General features: G+C 33.7%; 1 protein-coding gene across 4 annotated transcripts in view; it reads right to left on the bottom strand.

Moving 5' to 3' along the window:
- Window positions 1-3,958: 3,958 nt before the first annotated feature.
- Window positions 3,959-19,313, bottom strand: part of NIG (NSP (nuclear shuttle protein)-interacting GTPase) — a 45,669-nt gene continuing 30,314 nt past the window's right edge. For all 4 annotated transcript variants that reach the window (XM_089790964.1, XM_089790966.1, XM_089790963.1 and 1 more), the window contains exons 13-14: window positions 4,885-4,918; window positions 3,959-4,734 (exon numbers count right to left, since the gene is read on the bottom strand). In XM_089790964.1, coding sequence (XP_089647090.1) covers window positions 4,593-4,734; window positions 4,885-4,918 — 176 coding nt within the window. In that variant the 3' untranslated portion in view covers window positions 3,959-4,592. The remainder of the gene's footprint in view (window positions 4,735-4,884; window positions 4,919-19,313) is intronic.

Raw genomic sequence — 19,313 nt, 5'->3', positions numbered from 1 at the left:
TTCATTTAAGCTTTGTGATAATTTAATGTGTTTTAGTGGTTTCTTGGTTCCTTAATTCCCTCAATTAAATTTACATTGTTTAGATAAAGTGTTATGATTGCAATGGAAAATATGATGGTGCTTAGACGAATTACTTTGGTTCATGCTTCTAATGATTTATTGATTGTAAGTTGTGCAAATCAGCCTAAACCCCAAATGTGTATTCTATCATTTACGAGCATTGTTCATTTTGATGGTTTTTATGGTGGTACCAAAATCATTTGCACAAACCCTTGAAGATTGTACCAATTCACACGTAATATTAGTTTGCCTTGGCAAAGAAAGCTCAGTTATTAAGCAATTTATCCACCAAGGTACTATATGTTGTTGCCATTACCTTTAGAATTATATTGGAATCCCTAAACCCTTCCTCTTTTGTCTTCTACATATTTTATAAGTATCCCAAAAAAACATATGCACTTCACTACAAACTCTTTTGATAAATCTAGCATCTAGTACGATTTGAATTCATATAAGCGAATAAATGTAAGGCCCACCTGTGATATTCATTGAGCTTATCTATGACCAACACCTGACACGAAAGGAACCTTGGAGATTGTTGTGTGATCTCTTCCAATCTTAGCACATAAAAGATTTTAACCAAGAGAAGATTAGATACTTTAGTATTTTGTTCTACTATTTGATTTGTCATTAAACACAAATCAAGAGAATTGTCAACAAGCATAATTAGAGAATCCCACGAATCAAACAAGAAAAAGCAAAGATGCAATGGATACCAACTAAGCCACCAATATATTGAATGGTTCCAAGTGGTTTCTAATTTATTCATCCTCCTATGTTCTCAAGGAATCTAGCCTTGCCCCCAAGCAAAATCTTATCTACGAAAGATTTTGCTAAATACATTTCACAAAACTACTTTTGTAGATTTCTCACTTAGAAATTTTCATTAATAGTGATTAAAAGAGAGCACCACAATTGGATTAAAACCTCACTTTTTGGTCTATAACATCAAATCTTGCAGCCTCATCTAGACATGTAGGTCTTGTGGTATTCTCATTACCAATTTCCCGTAGATCACAATCTATTAGCAAATCTAACATCTTTAGTTTTCAAATCAAAATTATCTCAATCAAATTTCTTCACCTCTATTCTACATAAAGAACTAGTCATCTGGAAGTTGTTGCAACAAAATCACACGATATGCCCTCCACAAAATCCCACTCAAAAATGGATGTCCTAAAAACACCACCACTAATGACTAAAATCAAAGGTGATCAAGCTCCAATACACCTTGTAAAGAAGTTAAATGGTGAATCAAATCCCTACACTAACCTTGAAAAGAGTATAATATAAAAACTTTCTCGATTTTTAATAAGTACAAAAACTTAGCAACACTAACATATTCTAACAAGCATATTGTAACACGATGGCTTATGTGAAAATCCTTTTCTAACAACCACCTAATATAATATTCAAAAATCAATAGTAGATTACAAAATATTCCCAAAGGGAGCTTTTATTCAAAAATTATTAATAAATTACAAAATAGTCACAAAGCAAGCTTTTTTCAAAAATATTGCCAACTAGAGATCCATAAGCAACTAAATAGTTGTAAAACTCATACATAGCCTCCATTTCATACACCTAATATCTAAGATAAGATAAATCTATGAATGTCCAACATCATTAAAAATCATAGGAAATATAATAAAAATAATATGGCAATATCATTATCTAAAAACCATTTGTAAAACTATGTTCATCTTATCTCCAACCAAAAACGCTCTATATTGTGTCTATACATCCACCACCATGTGTAACAACTTTCATTATGTTTTCAACACTTTCAAATTTCTCATTTCAAAATATCCAACTTCAACTTTTGAATTGGGTGTTCGATTAGCAAACCTTTTGAATCATCAAAAAATTTCCATGCTTAATCAATACAAGCAATCAAAACACAAGAACAGCATTGTGCTCAAATAAAAAGGCCTACCCAAAAATAATAGTTAAAATGTATTTGCAAGGATGCACATATTCCTGAAAGGTTCCAACACTAATGGAGAGATTGGTGCATTTGATTCAAGGTTCCAACACTAATGGAGTGATTGGCGCATTTGATTTATGGTTCGAACACTAAAGGAGAGACTAACACATTTGATTTAAGATAAATTAATGGCATTATTTTTTTTAAAAAAAAATTGAAAAAATTATGCACAAGGTTGCACATTTTCCTAAAAGGTTCCGACCCTAAGGAGAGACTTGTGCATTTGATTTAAGATAAATTAATGGCATTAGTACTACAAATTTTAGAAGTCTATAGTCATACACTCACATCCCATGATTGTGGCCCTTCCCACGCATAACCTCTATAATTGGTCAAATGAAAAAAACCGACTCAAACAAAGTAAAATGTAGTCACCTTTAGTACAACGGTGAATTGGCATGGCTTTCTTTGGGGAGGTCATTAGTTCAAACCTCACATTGTCAATATTACAACAAAAAAAAAAATAGTGAAATGTATATACAAGGTTGGCACATTTTCCCAAAACGTTTCCCAAGAAAAGGGAAAGATGGGAACATTTAATTCAAGATAAATTAATGTTATTAGTAGAGCAAAATTTAACGGTAATTTGAAACTGCTTTATTTTAAATTTTTTTAAATGTCTTTAAAACCCCTTGTATAATTGTCTAAACAATTGGCCGACGTTTTTTATATATAAAACGTTCACTGCAAATGTCCATATAGATATAACAAACCTCAACACAGCTACAATAAAAACTAACAACTCTAATTTGAACACCACCTTTAGAAGCCTTTTGTTAATGGACAAATGGGCCTTCGTCATATTTTAGCAAGATCCACACTGTCCAACATAAACGTAGAAAATAACTACTAAATTCAAGATCAAACAATCCAAATTATCTGCAAAAGATTCATTAAAAACAAAGTCTACAACGCATGATACGAGAGTCATTGTAGACTATTGATCAGTAATCACGAGAACTTATAAATGCAAGCGATGAAAACACTCCCACATTAATAAATAAATAAATTCTCAATCAAGCTATTGACCACCTTATCACTGCTGATGGCACCAACTGCGAATCCCTTTAGTTTCCCAAGTTTAAACCAAAGTTTTAGGATTTGTACGAGGAGAAAAAAGCTTCAATTGATCCCCAATAACAAAAACAAAACTGCAGTGTCTGACAAAACGGCTCCTGCGTATCTTAATAAAACTGTTTTCTTTGCCCTTGATTTTTCCTCCACTTTTCACATTTGGTTTTGCAAATAACCCATTGAGTGTGCATGAGAATCCAATAAAATCTTTGGCACATAATGAGAACTTGAATCATCAGTAAATATTCTGATACGATAAGCAATGGGTAGATAGTGCAGATATAGAACACAATGTGTAAAATTAATGAAAATATGCCTTTGGCAAAGATAAGCTAGATGTTTTGTGAAATATAACCTTGAAAAGCATCAGAAATACAATACCACCTTGAAATCGTAAACAAGGCACCCATATAATTTCCTCTTGTTAAGCACTTAAACTACTATTTGAATGCTCATGAACAATAATAATATAAAGCCCTTCTCAAACAGAAATTTTGAGCTCACAGATTCCAAATATTGCAAGAATAGACTGCAAAAATTGTGACACCAATGACACTAATAACAGGTCCTTAATTAATTTCAACTGCTATTTCACTAAGATTACAAGGTATCAAAGAAAGGTTAACATCAAAAATTATGACTGATTTTTCAACATCTTTCCATGCTATTATTGATTAAGAAGAAACATCAATGAATTTTACTACAAATATCCTGAGAACACATGTTCATCCTACTAGGGCTTTGGGTCATGCCTCCAAAGCAATCTGAATCTCGCAATATAAAGATAAATGAATGTTTGGGCTTGTAAAATAAGCCCCACACAATAAATGGCCATAATTCAAATCAATTGGTTAGTTGACAAATATTATGAAGAAAAAAATAAGACTAAATACAAGCAAACAACAAATCACTGGCTAAATTCCTTAAGCCTCTGCAAGCACAGGGCCATGTGAAAATGCTGCTCCGTCTAACTTGGATCATACCAATACCCTATAAGAACAATTGAATGTACACACATACCTTGGATGGGCCTGAATTCAGGGCTTGCCATCACAAGTGGATATCTACGTTCAAGCTAAAATGATACTCTTGATTCATCTGGGTCCGCCTCAAACATAACAAGGGAAAATATATAACCCCACAGAACTACATAAATCAAAGAAAATGTATACAAAGCAGGCTCAAATACATACAAAATATCAAGTACTGCCTTGAACTGAACAAATAACTGCACCTGTCATATGCATATGCTTTCAATCCTTCTCTCTATATATATACCAATTCCATCGCAATACTGGAATAGAGATGTGTCAAGGCTTAAGACTCAGATTTATTATACCTGGTGGATTGCCTAGCCGCAATCCTTGTACAAAAGTCACTAAAGCCCTTTCAATGTTAATGTAGCTCCAAGATATCCAGCATGTCGACTATTCAGGCCTCGAGGACAAAATTCCATGTCAACTTCATCATTCTAACCAAATGGGTTACCACTACCAACTGATGAAAGCGAACTTTTAGAAGACAGCTGAGGACCCCCGAAATTGCTGAATAGGTCATCACTGGGAAATGAACCAGAAGAAAAGCTGTTACTGGGAGGCGTAGCTCCATATTGCCTATAAAAGCAAAAGAAAAAAGAAATTAAAACTCAATTTGAATCAAAAAGAAATGCATTGTTGACAAAATTCTAAATATGGTTATTAAGCAAAGTACAATCATAAAAAATCATATCCTGTCAAGTCCTAAGCAATAAGTTAAAAACTCACACTTGCTTTGGAACCTGCTGGCCCACAAAATATCCTGCAAAACAACAGTGCCAAAGACTTAATTGAGAACAGTGACATATTTACCGGTCATAAAAAATGTATATGTGTGTATGTACTAGCAATTGGCTACCATATCATTACTGCAAACAACTCGCAGTACCCTATTTTCATCACTTCCAAAAACTACCTTATGGATTCAATTAAGGTTCAACTACAAATGGTGCACTAAACAATAGTTAAAACATTTAAGTCTTTGATTGAAACTCTTTGCGTCTGAAATAGAAAGAAAATCTCATGAATCAGGAGAGAAATGTCCACAAATTTTAGAACCTAAGAAATACAAATCCAATGCAAATGTATTTTCAATTCTGCATGAAAGAAAGCCAATGTAAAATATATATAAATCCATGCATCTGACACTTAGGGACCACCACAAAAATACATGCACAACTGTAGATTCCCCTAATGTGGTGAAAAGATCAAACCTACCCTCATCTGCAGCTGACCATATAAGAAAAAAGAACAAGACCAAACTAGATATCTCAATTTTAGGGTAAATTACATCAAACATCAGAAGACTTGTACATTCAATTCCAGTTATACACCATTCTCTTTCAGTAAATAAAAAAAACACTGGAAAACCCCATTACACATATATAGAACCTTGCGCAATGATGAAAAATATTTCATTCAATCAGCTGTGGAAAAGGATTCAATATACATAATAAATATAGTAATGTTGAAAACATGTAAGCTATTCAAATCAGTAAAATAAAATAATACCATACTACTTTCCAGTTGCTAAATTCGTAAAGCTGTGGCAAGAAAGCCAATGTAAAAAATATATAAATCCATGCATCTGACACTTAGGGACCACCACAAAAATACATGCACAACTGGAGATTCCCCTAATGTGGTGAAAAGATCAAACCTACCCTGATCTGCAGCTGACCATATAAGAAAAAAGAACAAGGCCAAGCTAGATATCTCAATTTAAGGGTAAATTACATCAGACATCAGAAGACTTGTACATTCAATGCCCAGTTATACACCATTCTGTTTCGGTAAATAAAGAAAACTGTGGAAAACCCCATTACACATAAATAGAACCTTGCGCAATGATGAAAAATATTTCATTCAATCAGCTGTGGAAAAGGATTCGATATACATAATAAATATATTAATGTTGAAAATATGTAAGCTATTCAAATCAGTAAAATAAAATAATACTATACTACTTTCCAGTTGCTAAATTCATAGAGCTGTGGCAAGGAAGTCAAATTTTTACTTAAATGCCAAACGTAAAAGAAGATTTGTAGTCAGAGCCAAAAAAGCAACAATTTTGAAAGGAAGCCCACAATTGATTGTCAATGAATTTTCCCTTGGACAATCCGCCTACGACGGAGTATTTTGTAATAACCCTGACAGGTTATTGCTTACTCCAGCACCAAAAAATACTAAAACTTCAAAGGTTTGACATTTCGTCAAACAATTAGCAATCGAGCTCTGATACCACTGAAAGTAACCCTTACTATAAAGGTCACTAAATCCCAACAATGTACTGTGGCAATTCGTCAAATAGTTTGCAAACAGGCTCTGATACCACTGAAATGACCCTTACTATGATTTCCACTAAAACAATACTAAACTTCGGAAAGTTATCAAACATTTGCAAACACAAAAATGATGATACCAAAACTCACCCGTTGGACTAATTCAACAGGAAGAAGAATTTTTATTTAGAGTAGACCTGAATAACCAACTCTCCTTGTTTCAATAACAATCCATCTTGGAATGAATACTACAAATTAGTTTGGAAGATGCATTTCCTATTTTCCTAAAATAATTAGAGGAAGCATCGAAAGAACCTGAAACTCGAGCTATATCCTTTCTTGTATGGGGAATGTCTCTTTTATTATCTTGGGCAGAAGAATGCTTATCTCCTGAAACCGAATCCTGATGACTTGCATCCTTTTTAGTGTTCAGAAACCGACCACCATTCCCCCTTGCTCGTCGAAGAGCATGGAGATGTCGTAACTCATGAAGATATGGCTGAACTACTTATCTCTGTCTCCTCACATTGATGGCAAATGATTCATTATAGTCAAATGGCGCACGGTATCAACTAATATGGTGATCACAGGCCGCAGGTGAAGGTCGTTTGGACTGCACAGTCACTTAAGGCGGAGAGGGCAGATCCCACACAACTCGTAATGAACAATAATAAGTAATGTCACCAAACTTGCACATCTGATAATGCTGCCCTTCTTCTGAATGTGAATCCAATTGTTGGCTTACCCGCCTACCAATTTCGTGCGTCTGTCACCCGAGATTTTATGAATCGCGACCTCTGCCTGGAGTCAGGAATGGACCCTACGAATATTTCAACCCGTGTCTATTTACTTCTCCGCTGCCGTCTATACCTTGAACGTCTGCTGCAAGTGGATCCTCAGTTGGATCAAGAAGGGCCCGGCCAGCTCGACCAAGCAAATCTGAACCCGACTCCTGATGAAATTGCGTGTCAATCTGCTCTAACCCTCAGTGTTGTTAACGGAAAACAGAGTCACTGATGCACTTGTAAACAATCTGATTCCATCAGTCCATCTCCCGAGCCGATGCGTCTCAGCTTCATGAATCGGAAATCTTATGTATATGCTTCAACTGCTCCTTCGGTTTCCAAGACTGATTGCTGTCCTTCGATTTCCAAGTCTCTGCTGCTATTAATTGGCTTGAAACCCGTTGCCTTGGCTCTGATATGAAGGATATTCTTATAAGCCCGGTTCTCATCCTTCATGCATTTTTTTTAATTGCTATCGGTCTCTATTAAACTGAATCCTTAAATCTGATGTCAAACAATATCCTGCAATAATTTGTGAAATGTCGACTAACCCTATCCTTGTTGATCCTTAAATGAATAGTGATGCAAAAACCATGAAGTTGGCCTTAAGCCACAGATTCTACCCTGATGAAATGACTGAATGTCACCTCCAATCTGCAATAATTCAGATGATATTTCACACCCTCAAAATTGCGTACCGATTGAGAGTTATCGTTCTCAATGGCCAACTGTGACAATTGCGAAAACCCTAGGTTCCACAATGCACTTGTGATTAAATCACAATCTGAAAATCAAAGAGAGATAATCAACTGCCTGATTCGAATGGAGCCCCGAGGTGCCTATTTATTCTTTTCCCTCCATCCTCTCCAGAGACTTCTAGAACCTTTTTGATCTTATCCCTCAAGTGACTTTATTAAATATAAAGTTATCTTTTAATAACTATTTATTTAATTAAAATAATTAATTAGTCGTCCTTGGACAACCGGTATTAATTAAATTAATTAAATTGAACTGTCACCAAAAATTGGGGACATGACATATTTGCTTTCAGTCAGCTTACGGAAAGCAGAATTCAACCACCTGGGGTACTGCAAAGTGAGATTTGGGACTTCCCAATGTCCTAAAAGCAAAGAAGTAATGATTTATTCCCATTTATTAAGTAAATAAATCCACAAAAGCAAAACAGTTTGTAGTCTTTCCATTCTATCACCAGAGATCTAAGTTGCCAGTTCAGATTCAAGCTCGAGAACAAGTTCACGTTTTTGGTTTACACTAGAGAAACTTATTTCCTATATATATATATATATATATATATATATATTGCATAACATATAACCAATAAGCTGAATCACCAGATCTACAGGGTACCAGCCAGATTCAGATCCAATTCAAACCAAATTCATGATCTAGTTCAGTCCGTACGCAGATAGGCAGAGGATGCAAGTTTAGGGACGTGGATATATTTGGGATCAAGACAGGGAGAATCCAAGTAAATTAAACTATACCCAGGGTAAACTCGACAACAATTTCAATTTCAATTTTCCTCCCTTATATATATAAAACTATACCCGGTGTAAACTCAACAAAAATTTCAATTTTCCTCCTTTATATTTATATATATATAGAGAGAGAGAGAGAGATAGATATAAATATACATATACATATACACATACATATATGTACATACATATATACATATATACATATATGGCATTGACTTTACCTTCAAACAATATATAAAAATGGTGTGTGTCATGAAGGACTATATGGCTCTAAAGGTTTTTGTTTGGGTGTGGTACCAGGGACTCTGCACCTCAAGACAGTCATAACCCCAGGTATAAAACATTAATCATTAAACCTACTATACAAAGCCTTTTACTGTCAGTAACCACCATTTGTAAACAGCGGCTGAGCAATAATAAACCAGCAATGGAAGCAAAAACAAAGAGTGATTAAAATGTAGCAATAAAGCATTCCTGATTAAGCCACGGCATTAAATAAACAAAATACTAAGTGATTAAGATATCAATTTTCCTAGATGTGCAATAGATGTAGATAACTAGCAGTTTGTTGAGAATGTTATCATAAGTGTCAAAGGTAGATAATTTAGGTCTTATAAATCTCAGTGGATTACTCAAAGTACTAGAAAATTGGATTGAGCTGCCCAGTGGTCTGCTTTAGCTGCTTCAGGTGGCGACCATCTAATTGAGCTACTTGTGTGTCTACTTAAGCTAGATGCTTGCCTATTTCAGCTATTTCCCAAATGCTTCTTTGTGCCAAATCAGTTTGACAGTTCAGATGACTTCTTTGGAATCTTAATTACTGTGGCTTCTTTGGAATCATCTTTACTTATGGAGCAATAACTGTCGTCATATCAACGCATGTACTCCACTTTTTGGGTGAAGTCAGTGCTTGATGTTTTTGAAAAAAATGAATTTATTCCCTCATCTGTGGTGTATGTTTCTTTGCAGTAGTGTTTGTTATTTGAGGCAAATATATTATTTGTGGATCCATTTCAATTCAGTCAATCAATGGCCTTTGTAGTGCATTGATTTTGTTTCCAGCTTAGACGACCCCTGGCTGGAGATATAATTAAGGTTTTTTAAAAATGCCAAGGCCATATAGAAGTTTATCTGTTTTTTGGAAGGATTGTCTCGACATCTAATTTTCTTGGTGTTTATTGCTTGGACTCAGCAGTGAAATACTTTACTTCTTATAGAATATAAGTCATGTTTGATAACGATAGTGCAGTTCTCTATTCTAAAGAGAATATATTTATTTCAGTCATTTCTTAATGATGCTGTCATAACTTGACCAAACAAATCAAGTCAAGTTGGTTTGTAACGGCTTTTTGTTTTCTGAGAAAAGACTACTAGGTATTTTCTGTGTGCAGCATTCTGTGCCCATAACCTTATGTTAAAAAAAGTTTTATGGATGCATGGTATCTACATAAGCAGCTGGACAGTGTGTGCAGCATTTCATGTACAGCGATGTTAGTACCTCAAATTGACTGGGTGGTGGTTTCTGTTTGTAAGCATATATCCCAAGTACTTTTGGCAGATATCAGATAACCAATGGATGGAAATAAGCACTGCTAGAACGAGTTCATACTGGCAGTCTATATGAAGATTGCTACCTCTGCATATTGACTGGAAAATTATCTGCTACAAAAGCTTACTTTGATAGAGCTTTTCTGCTTCAAGCCATGAGTAGTTCTGCATGTTATGTAATGAAGGTCTCAACTATATTTTATTATTTTTCAACTAAAAAATATATGTTTCGAGTGCAGTAAAATTTTGAGGGGCATGCCATTTATTTTGGACCTGTGTGTGTTGAGTGGTGATTGTATTGATTACGCTATGTTAATTTTTTGCAGTGGTGTATGTATTGATCTTTTTCAGTGACATTCTTATTTACAGCAGGACATGGGAAGAAACTGAAACATATTCAAAAAAAAAATCTAAGCATTTTGGAACAATAATTAGTATATGGCAATGCCTCCAAATATCAGTTTGGGCCAGAAAAAATCATTTAACAGTCATAAAATCAATGAACAAGAAGTAAGCGTGGACCAGGATTTACTCCTGACACATCTACAAGGCTTTGTGTGATCATCCAATTAGTACCAACCATAGATGGAAAACTCACTCGGGAAAAACTCGCCAATCCCTAAAACAAATACTCAGGCAAAATTTAGCCCGTTTAAAAAAATTTAAAAAACAGGACCTAAAAAACGGCGTTAGTTTAATTAAAAATAAATTGTTCTGCAAAATTCAATGAGAAGATGCTTCCAATGAGTTAATTAATGAGAACACCAAAGAAACAAGCAGAGTTTAGATATATATAAATGCAAAGTGGGTAAAAAATCACATTCTCATGCAGAATGCTGATGGCGAGAAGCAAAATAATAACTAGTTTCTATAAAACTAGAAGTAAATACATCATTGTAAATAGTCTCTATAAAACTAGAAGTAACCACATCATAGAAAAATAGTCCAAGAGTGAGTTTTAGCAATTTTGGCCTGCTGTAAAGTAATGCTTGCCTTGGGTGTGAGCAAGCGGTTGAACTAAGTTTGTCAGGTCCCAGGAATATACAATTGAAATCAAGTGATTTCTAAGAAAATAAGTTAGAATCATTAGAAAATCCTTGATTCAGCTTCAAGTTGACCTCAAATAGCTATAACAGGCTGTGAGAGATAACACTGTTCAAAACATAGTTAAAAAAAACTGAGTATAATTGCAAAAATTAAAATATATCGTGCAACCATAGAGCTACCGATTAAACGCCCAAAAAATTGGTGCCAAAATTCTCCAATTACATGCTGCGATATCTACCAAAAAAAGGCCAAAACGCGCGAATTTAGGAATGAAAATCATGGACTAGTCAACTTTGGAAAAAAGTTTGAAAAATAGTAAAAACAATCACGGCTCGATACATGCGTTTTAATTTTGTAATGTTTTAATTACCAAAAACGATGGCACCTGGGCAGCGGGCGATGGGTGCGGTGGAATTTTCCATCAGCACTGACAGACCAGGTGTGGAGTTCGTCTGCATCAGCAGTGACAGACCAAGTGTGGAGTGCATCGGCATCAACTCTTCACCAGTATTTTTACCAATTATTGATAAAAATTAAAATAATGTTTGTTATTTTTATGTGACACATTATTAGTATTTTTATGTTTATTTTATTTTTACTTAGATTCCAATTGAAATGCAAACTGTATAATATTGGTTATAATTATCAATTTTATCTATTTTATTATTATTAATAGTTATCAATTTATAATTATAGATAATTATACTTTTATCTATTTTATAATATTTTATAGATAAAAATTAAAATGATGCTTGTTATTTTTATGTGACACGTTATTAGTATTTTTATGTTTATTTTATTTTTACTTAGATTCTAATTGAAATGCAAACTGTATAATATTGGTTATAATTATCAATTTTATCAATTTTATTATTATTAATAGTTATTATTTTATAATTATAGATAATTATACTTTTATCTATTTTATAATATTTTATAGTTATCCAGTTACCAGTAAATATACTGGTATGGTAACTGGATAACTATAAAAATTTATAAATAAAATTTATATATAAAGTTCAGTTTATAATATATTTAATATTTATTATTTATAAATTTATATAGTTTACATTTCATGAATACATGAATATCAGATATCTATTATGAATAATCTATTATCAATAAATATAGATTTATTATATTCAATTCGTTAATTCAAGTCATTTGGTGTTTATTTATGAGTTTATAAGAATATTTAAAGAAATTATATATTTTAAAATGGTCGATAAAGTGCCGATTTATTGCCGAACTTTTAGTGAGTTTTTGCACATTCTGATATTTTCAAAAAAAAATGGTCAGCCGAGATATTGCCAAAACCGAATTTTTAAACTATGGTTAACAGTATGTTGAATCCTGAAATTTGGCTAACCCTAGAATTTTTTGAAAATCCCCAAAATCTAGAAGCCGTATTTGAACTCCTATGAAGCTGAAACCTATCTCCAACATCTTGACAGTATTTTTATAAATATAACTTAAAGTATAACTTATACTTGCATGTTATATTTGTATATATCCTCTTCCCAGCTCTACTAAAAACTAGGGGAGAGGTACACGTCGAGGGTCTAGTCCTAGAAGTTTCTAATGGGCATGATTGTGCGTACTCGCTCAGTATGTCTAACTCAGTCTGTGGCTTGTCCTCCATCCTGGATGTACTCCTGCCTCTAGCTTCTCCTAGAGCAATGACTACTTATTCAACTCAATGTTATCCAATGTGAAACTAAATCCACTGCCCTCCTCCATAGCCAGCCTCTCCAAATCATTAATGTCATCTTCTTCAAAAACCACCACAAATCCACCTCAACTCAACAGATACCAGTTTGCAAGTGTTTGGAGTACCAAGGGTTTTGAAGACTATTTTCCCACTCTCAGCAGCATACAAAGTGAAGAAATGAGAAATGAAATTAATTTGGCCTGATTTTTGCTTTTAAGTGCTGTTATAAAACTACAACTGAGTTTTAAACAAAAAACTCGTTGATTTTGTCGCAAAAACTCAACGAGTACTCGGCCAGTTTTTACCAAAAATTCGAAGAATTTTTGGTGCCAATTTAAGTCTTCCAAACTTGCTAGGCCAGAAACATCGGCCAGGTTTTGCAACTCGGCCAGTAGTACATCCTAAGTCACCAGATTCAAATTCAAATTCAAGTTCATTGATCATAAAATTCAAAAAAATATCAGCAGGGGTAAAAATTCCGAAAAACAAAATTGACATTAAACTTCACTTATATAAATTTATTTATTGTTAAAAATAAGTAACATATCCACAAAATTATCAAAATAATTTTTACATTGATAAATAATTAATCTAAATAACTCAATATTATTTTAAAATAAAATAATATTATTATACAATATTATATTAACTATCATAAAATTTTGGATGAAATTTCGAAAGGGTAAGAATTTGGTGTATCCTGTGACCTAGAGTACATCTATGCTACCGATGATTGGTAAAGGGTTTTCCTAAATTAGTCACTCCACCTAGATACATAATTAAAAAAGGGGACCCAAATGTAGAATGACATAACTCAACATGCATTCAAGAATCTGAGGTAAATGAGCTCGTGTTGCGTCCTAGCCATTCCCAATTTTACGTTACCGTTTGAATTACAATGTGATTCTTCTAAGGAAGGCATTGGAGCAGTCCTTATGGAAAACAAACATCCAATTGCATTTGAAAGCTGCAAACTAGCTAAAACCGGGAGGCACTATTCCATCTATAATAAGAAGTTGTTAGCCATCATTCATGCCTTAACAAAGTTCAAAAGTATTTAGTTTGTGTAAAGTTTCTGCAAAATTCTGTTATGAATCAGACTTAGATTGTACCTTTACTATGCTTATTGTAGATAATCTTCAATATATAGTCTTGAATGAATGGAGAAATATAATTATGGAAATGCTTTTAACTTCTACACGTCACCTTAGGGCAGTATTGATTAAGGAGCAGAATATTATTTGTGTATCATTAACCTTCAACCAGACCCTACCTATATACCATACCAAATGGGCATGTCCCTTGAAGGGACACGACCCTATCTACGTCAGCCCAGAATGCTTCCTCGTGATTGCCGCCCAATCAAGGTGAAGAACATGTAAATAGACTTAACTTAAATTAGTTAAGGTTAACACAATTATTTACAAGAAGGGACGCCGATCATGTCTAGAAAGAACAATATAAATCTTATGCATTTCATAAGGCATTTCAAGAATGCTAAGGTTTGTACGATCTACACATTCAGAATAGTATGTGATCAAAGTTATAGTTTTAACACTCCCTCATAACTTGATACTCATACTGAGAGATAACATATCTAGCATCATCAATTACGATGAATAAGCATAGAACGATACTCTATATCTATCTGAATTTTCTTCTTAGCATGTGGTATTATTGAACACATGATCCTATGTCATATTACTATAACTATGATATGACACATCACTTATACTAGCAATAACAGTATTGCAATGAATACAATATACATAATACCATCCGAAGAATAAGTAAATCTTCATTTATCCAAGTTGTGAATGATAGGTATTGGCATTCCTATATCACAACATGATCCTTAGTTAAGATCTACCACAACATAGGATAAACTCCGAAGAATAATAAAATTCTTCGTTTATCCAAATTGTGACTTATAGACATAACAATGTTTACATCACAATGTGATCTTGAACTCATCTATATCTGACAATAGATCTCTAGTGTTTAGCACATTAACTAAGAGATCATCATCTCTCATAATGTCTTTCATACAAGTGTTCATTATCTCAGAGATCTTCACCTCTTAGATGATGAATACAAATGGTGGAGCCCATAATAGTCAATAGCCTGACAATAAAATTATTTTATTAATAATTTAAAGAATACAAAATTTTCATAATTCAACCATACCAAGTCTTTTCCTGAAGTGCTCTATCTTCACTCATGAGAGAGGTTTGGTAAGAATATCTGATGTCTGATCTGCAGTACAAATGTATTCTAATTTTACAATATTCCTCTCTACCATATCTCGTACATAATGGTAAGGAATTTCAATATGCTTGGATTTGTCATGGAAAACTAGATTCATAGAAAGCTTGATGGAACTCTGATTATCACAATAAATAATCGTAGGATTCATGGCTAGACCAAATAATCCCACAAGTAACTTTCTAAGCCAAACTGCTTCCCGAGAGGTCATTGTTGCTACAATGTATTCGGCTTTTGTGGAACATTGTGCTATTGAAGATTGCTTTCTGTATACCCATGATATCATTGTTGATCCTAAACCGAAACAACATCCTAAAGTATTTTTTCTATCCTTAACACTTCAACCCCAATCTAAGTCTGTGAATCCATGTAAATCTAAGTCAACTTTCTCATATTTGAGCCTAACGTTTAAGAGTGTCTTGTAAGTATCTCATAATGTGTTTGACTGCAACTAGGTGAATCTCATTTGGCTCACACATAAACTGACTTAAGGCATTATCAGCATAGCAAATATTGGGCCTTGTATTTACCAACTACATAAGGTCAAACAATATTAATAGAAAAATATTAATCAAAGCACTGATTGTTGTAAATGTTTGGCTCAGTCTCTTTGCCTTGAAATATGAAGATTGAGATAGAAATGATAGTGGGGATACAGTTGTCTTTATAGAGAATTCTCTTTTTATCCTTGCAACTTATTTTTGCAAACTATGTCAACATCTTTCAAGAGAATTGATGTTTAATATACATCAGTATAGAGGCCTTCCATATCTCCATCTTCACAATACTTAAAAATCATTGTACACGATTTCTTTGCCAGTTGCATTGATTTACCCATTAGTGTCACATTCTATACATTAATTAATGGATTAAACCATATATAAAGACACAAATATAAAATTATCTACACTAATATGTGATGATGGGAAACTGTGCGAATTTCCTTCCACACAAAATATCAATTATACCAAGTACATAAGGGACCCGATCATTTGTCTGTAGAGGGTAGAATCTATGGAAGGCGATTTTTTTGCTGCTTCTTTAAGTTTATGTAGATTAGTCTCCATTGGAGAAGACATAGACTTGCAGTTCCACATTCCAAATCTCTTCAAGTTATCTAATGTATACTTCCCTTGATTAAGTATAATGCTGTCAGAATTCTACTCTACTTCCAATCCTAAGAAGTAATGAAGAAGTCCCAAATCTTTCATCTCGAATTCCCCGATTAGATCTTTCTTGCATTGATCTATGGGATGATCATAACCTGTTATTAGTAAATCATCAACATACAGTATCAAAATTACCATACCATCTTGACCCCTTTTATAATATAGATTTGGGTCAGCTTCATTTTTGGAGAATCCTATGCCAATGAGATACTTATCAATTTTTTCATACCAAGCCCATGGAGCCTGTTTAAGCCCATAGAGAGCTTTCTTGAGCCTGCAAACAAAAACTTTAGGATCATGAGTTTCAAATCCTTTAGGTTGCTCCAAATATACCTCTTATGTAATCTTTCCATTCAAAAATGTTTTTTTTACATCCCTCTGATGTATTTTCCATCCCTTCAATGCTGCAATAGCTAGGACTGCTCTTACAGAGGTGTATCTTGCAACAAAAGCAAAGGTGTCTTCATAATCAATCCCTTCTTTTTGAGAAAATCCCCTGGCTACAAATTTGGCTTTTATATTTTTCAATGCTACCATCAATAGCATGTTTTATTTTAAATATCCACTTGGAAGAAACAACAGATTTTCCTTTAGGTCTTGGAACAATTTCTCAAGCATCATTTTTATAATGGATTGGTATTCTTTCGTTATAGCACCCTTCCAAGCTGTATGTTTAATAGCATCTGAAACATTGGTTGGTTTTGATTTAGACAAATCATTCATGTTTGTTGTATAACTAGAAAATCTTTTGGATCTTTTGCTTTCTCTGACTGTTCCAGATGGTGCAACTAAGTCTTGTGCTTCCTCAACTATCTTAATGGCCCAAAGTGGTCTTTTCTTAGAATTTTGAGCTTCTTCAAGATTGAGATTTTGAATTTCATCTTCAATTTCTTTAATGTTCTCCCTCTAAGACTCAAATTCAATAGTTCTTTCAGAACTAGATAAGCGAGAGGGATCTTCAGAAATTACGGCTCTTTTCAAAGCTAAATCTTCTTCAAAAATTACATCCCTACTGAGTTCAACATTTTTCTAAACCAAGTATGAAAATCCTATATGCTTTAGATGTTTCACTATACCCTACAAAAATACCTTTCCTCCCGGAGGGTTCTAACTGAGTTCTCTTTTCTTTTGGAACATGTATATATACTGGGCACCCAAAAATCCTCAAATGACTTGTATTGGGTTTAACCTTAGTAAAAACTTCTTCGGGAGTTTTATCTCTAAGGTAGGAGTGAGGACTTTTGTTTTGAATATAGACAGCAGTACAAGAGGCTTCTGTCCAAAGATAATAATCTAAATTTTGATCAAATATCATAGCTCTTGCAGCTTCTATAATTGTTTTATTCTTCCTTTCTGCTACCCCGTTTTGTTGTGGGTTATAAGGAATGGTATACTCTCTCTTAATTCCTATTTCTTTACATGACTCTTTAAACAAATCTTAGGGATATTCCCTTCCATTATCATCTATAAAAAGTATATAGTACCATAATCCTCCAAGAGAAGGAATAGACATAGGTCCACATAAATCTGAGTGGATTAATTCCAAAACATTGTTAGTTTTTCTAGTGCTATCATGAAATGGACTTTTGGTGTTCTTCCCCAGAGCATATCTTTTGCATATATGCTTGAGTGATCTCTATTCAGTTTAGTTAAACCAGTAACCATCTTTTCCATAGTTGATACGGTTTTGAAATTTAGATGGCCTAACCTTTTGTACCATATTTCGTTTAATCAGCATCTTCATGAATTAAGGCTTGAATAGGTCGACTACGTTCTAAATTCAATTCATACAAGTACCCTTTTCTTTGACCAATCAATTTTACCTTCTTAAATGAGGAGTTCTTAGCCCAAGTTATTACTTTACCAACCATGAATGCAACATTATGTCCATCATCTTCAAGTGATGTAACTGAGATTAGATTCATTTTCATTCCCGATACATAAAGTACTCCTTTGAGAAGAAGAGTATTACCTAACTTTAGTTTCAAGGTGCAATTTCCAATTCCTTTGACGAAGTGTGTTGAATTATTACCAATGGTGACTTCGCCATTAACTTTTTCTGATATAAAGTCTAGTGCTTCTTTGTATCCTGTAATATGTCGACATGATCCACTATCAATCACCTATGCTTTACTTGAGACTTCATTTGATAGTGCCGAATACAATACATGATTCTTAAGATCGTAGTTATCTTCTTCCCTAGTAATGTTTGTACAGTTCACTTGTTTAGAATTCTCAGGGCAATTAAATCTATAGTGTCCAAACTTTTCGCATCTGAAGCATTTTATTTTGGATAGATCTTTCTTAGGTTTGTCATTCTTTTTATTAGCCTTTTTCTTCTTCAAGTGCTTCTTCATGCCTTTATAGAAATTTGTATTAAAAACATGAAGTTCGTCATCTTCCGTTTTCAATTTTCCCTCTTTCTTAAGTTTTTTGGATTCTTCCTGAAGATAACCTTCCTTAAGTCTATTGAAGTCAAGAAGATTATCTCTAGCACTTACTCCTTGTGCGAATGTTTCCCATGAATCTAGTAATTCATCTATTTCCATTGGTGTTAGTTTTGTGTCATTAATGATGGTTCCTACACTTGCAAGTTCATCTCTTAGACTAGCAACCCTTAGGAAGTAAGAATTCATCGATTCTCCCTTCTTTATTTGTATATGATTTAGTTGCCTTTTTAGTGCAAGAACTCTACTTGCATTGTTAACCTCGTATGCATTTAGTAATGCATTCATCATATCAAATGTTGTTTGATGTTTCGTTAGCATGGATACTATATCACTTTTTACTCCATCTAATATGATCTGTATGGCTTTCTTGTTTCCTTTACTCCCGATAGTTTTATGAGG

The sequence above is a fragment of the Cupressus sempervirens genome, chromosome 7 (genome assembly GCF_028749045.1).
Source record: "Cupressus sempervirens isolate cs-2001-9-10 chromosome 7, ASM2874904v1, whole genome shotgun sequence".
In the NCBI taxonomy this organism is placed as follows: Eukaryota; Viridiplantae; Streptophyta; class Pinopsida; order Cupressales; family Cupressaceae; genus Cupressus; species Cupressus sempervirens.
Note: the sequence above shows the minus strand (reverse complement) of the source record. Positions and strands in the feature narration are given on the sequence as shown.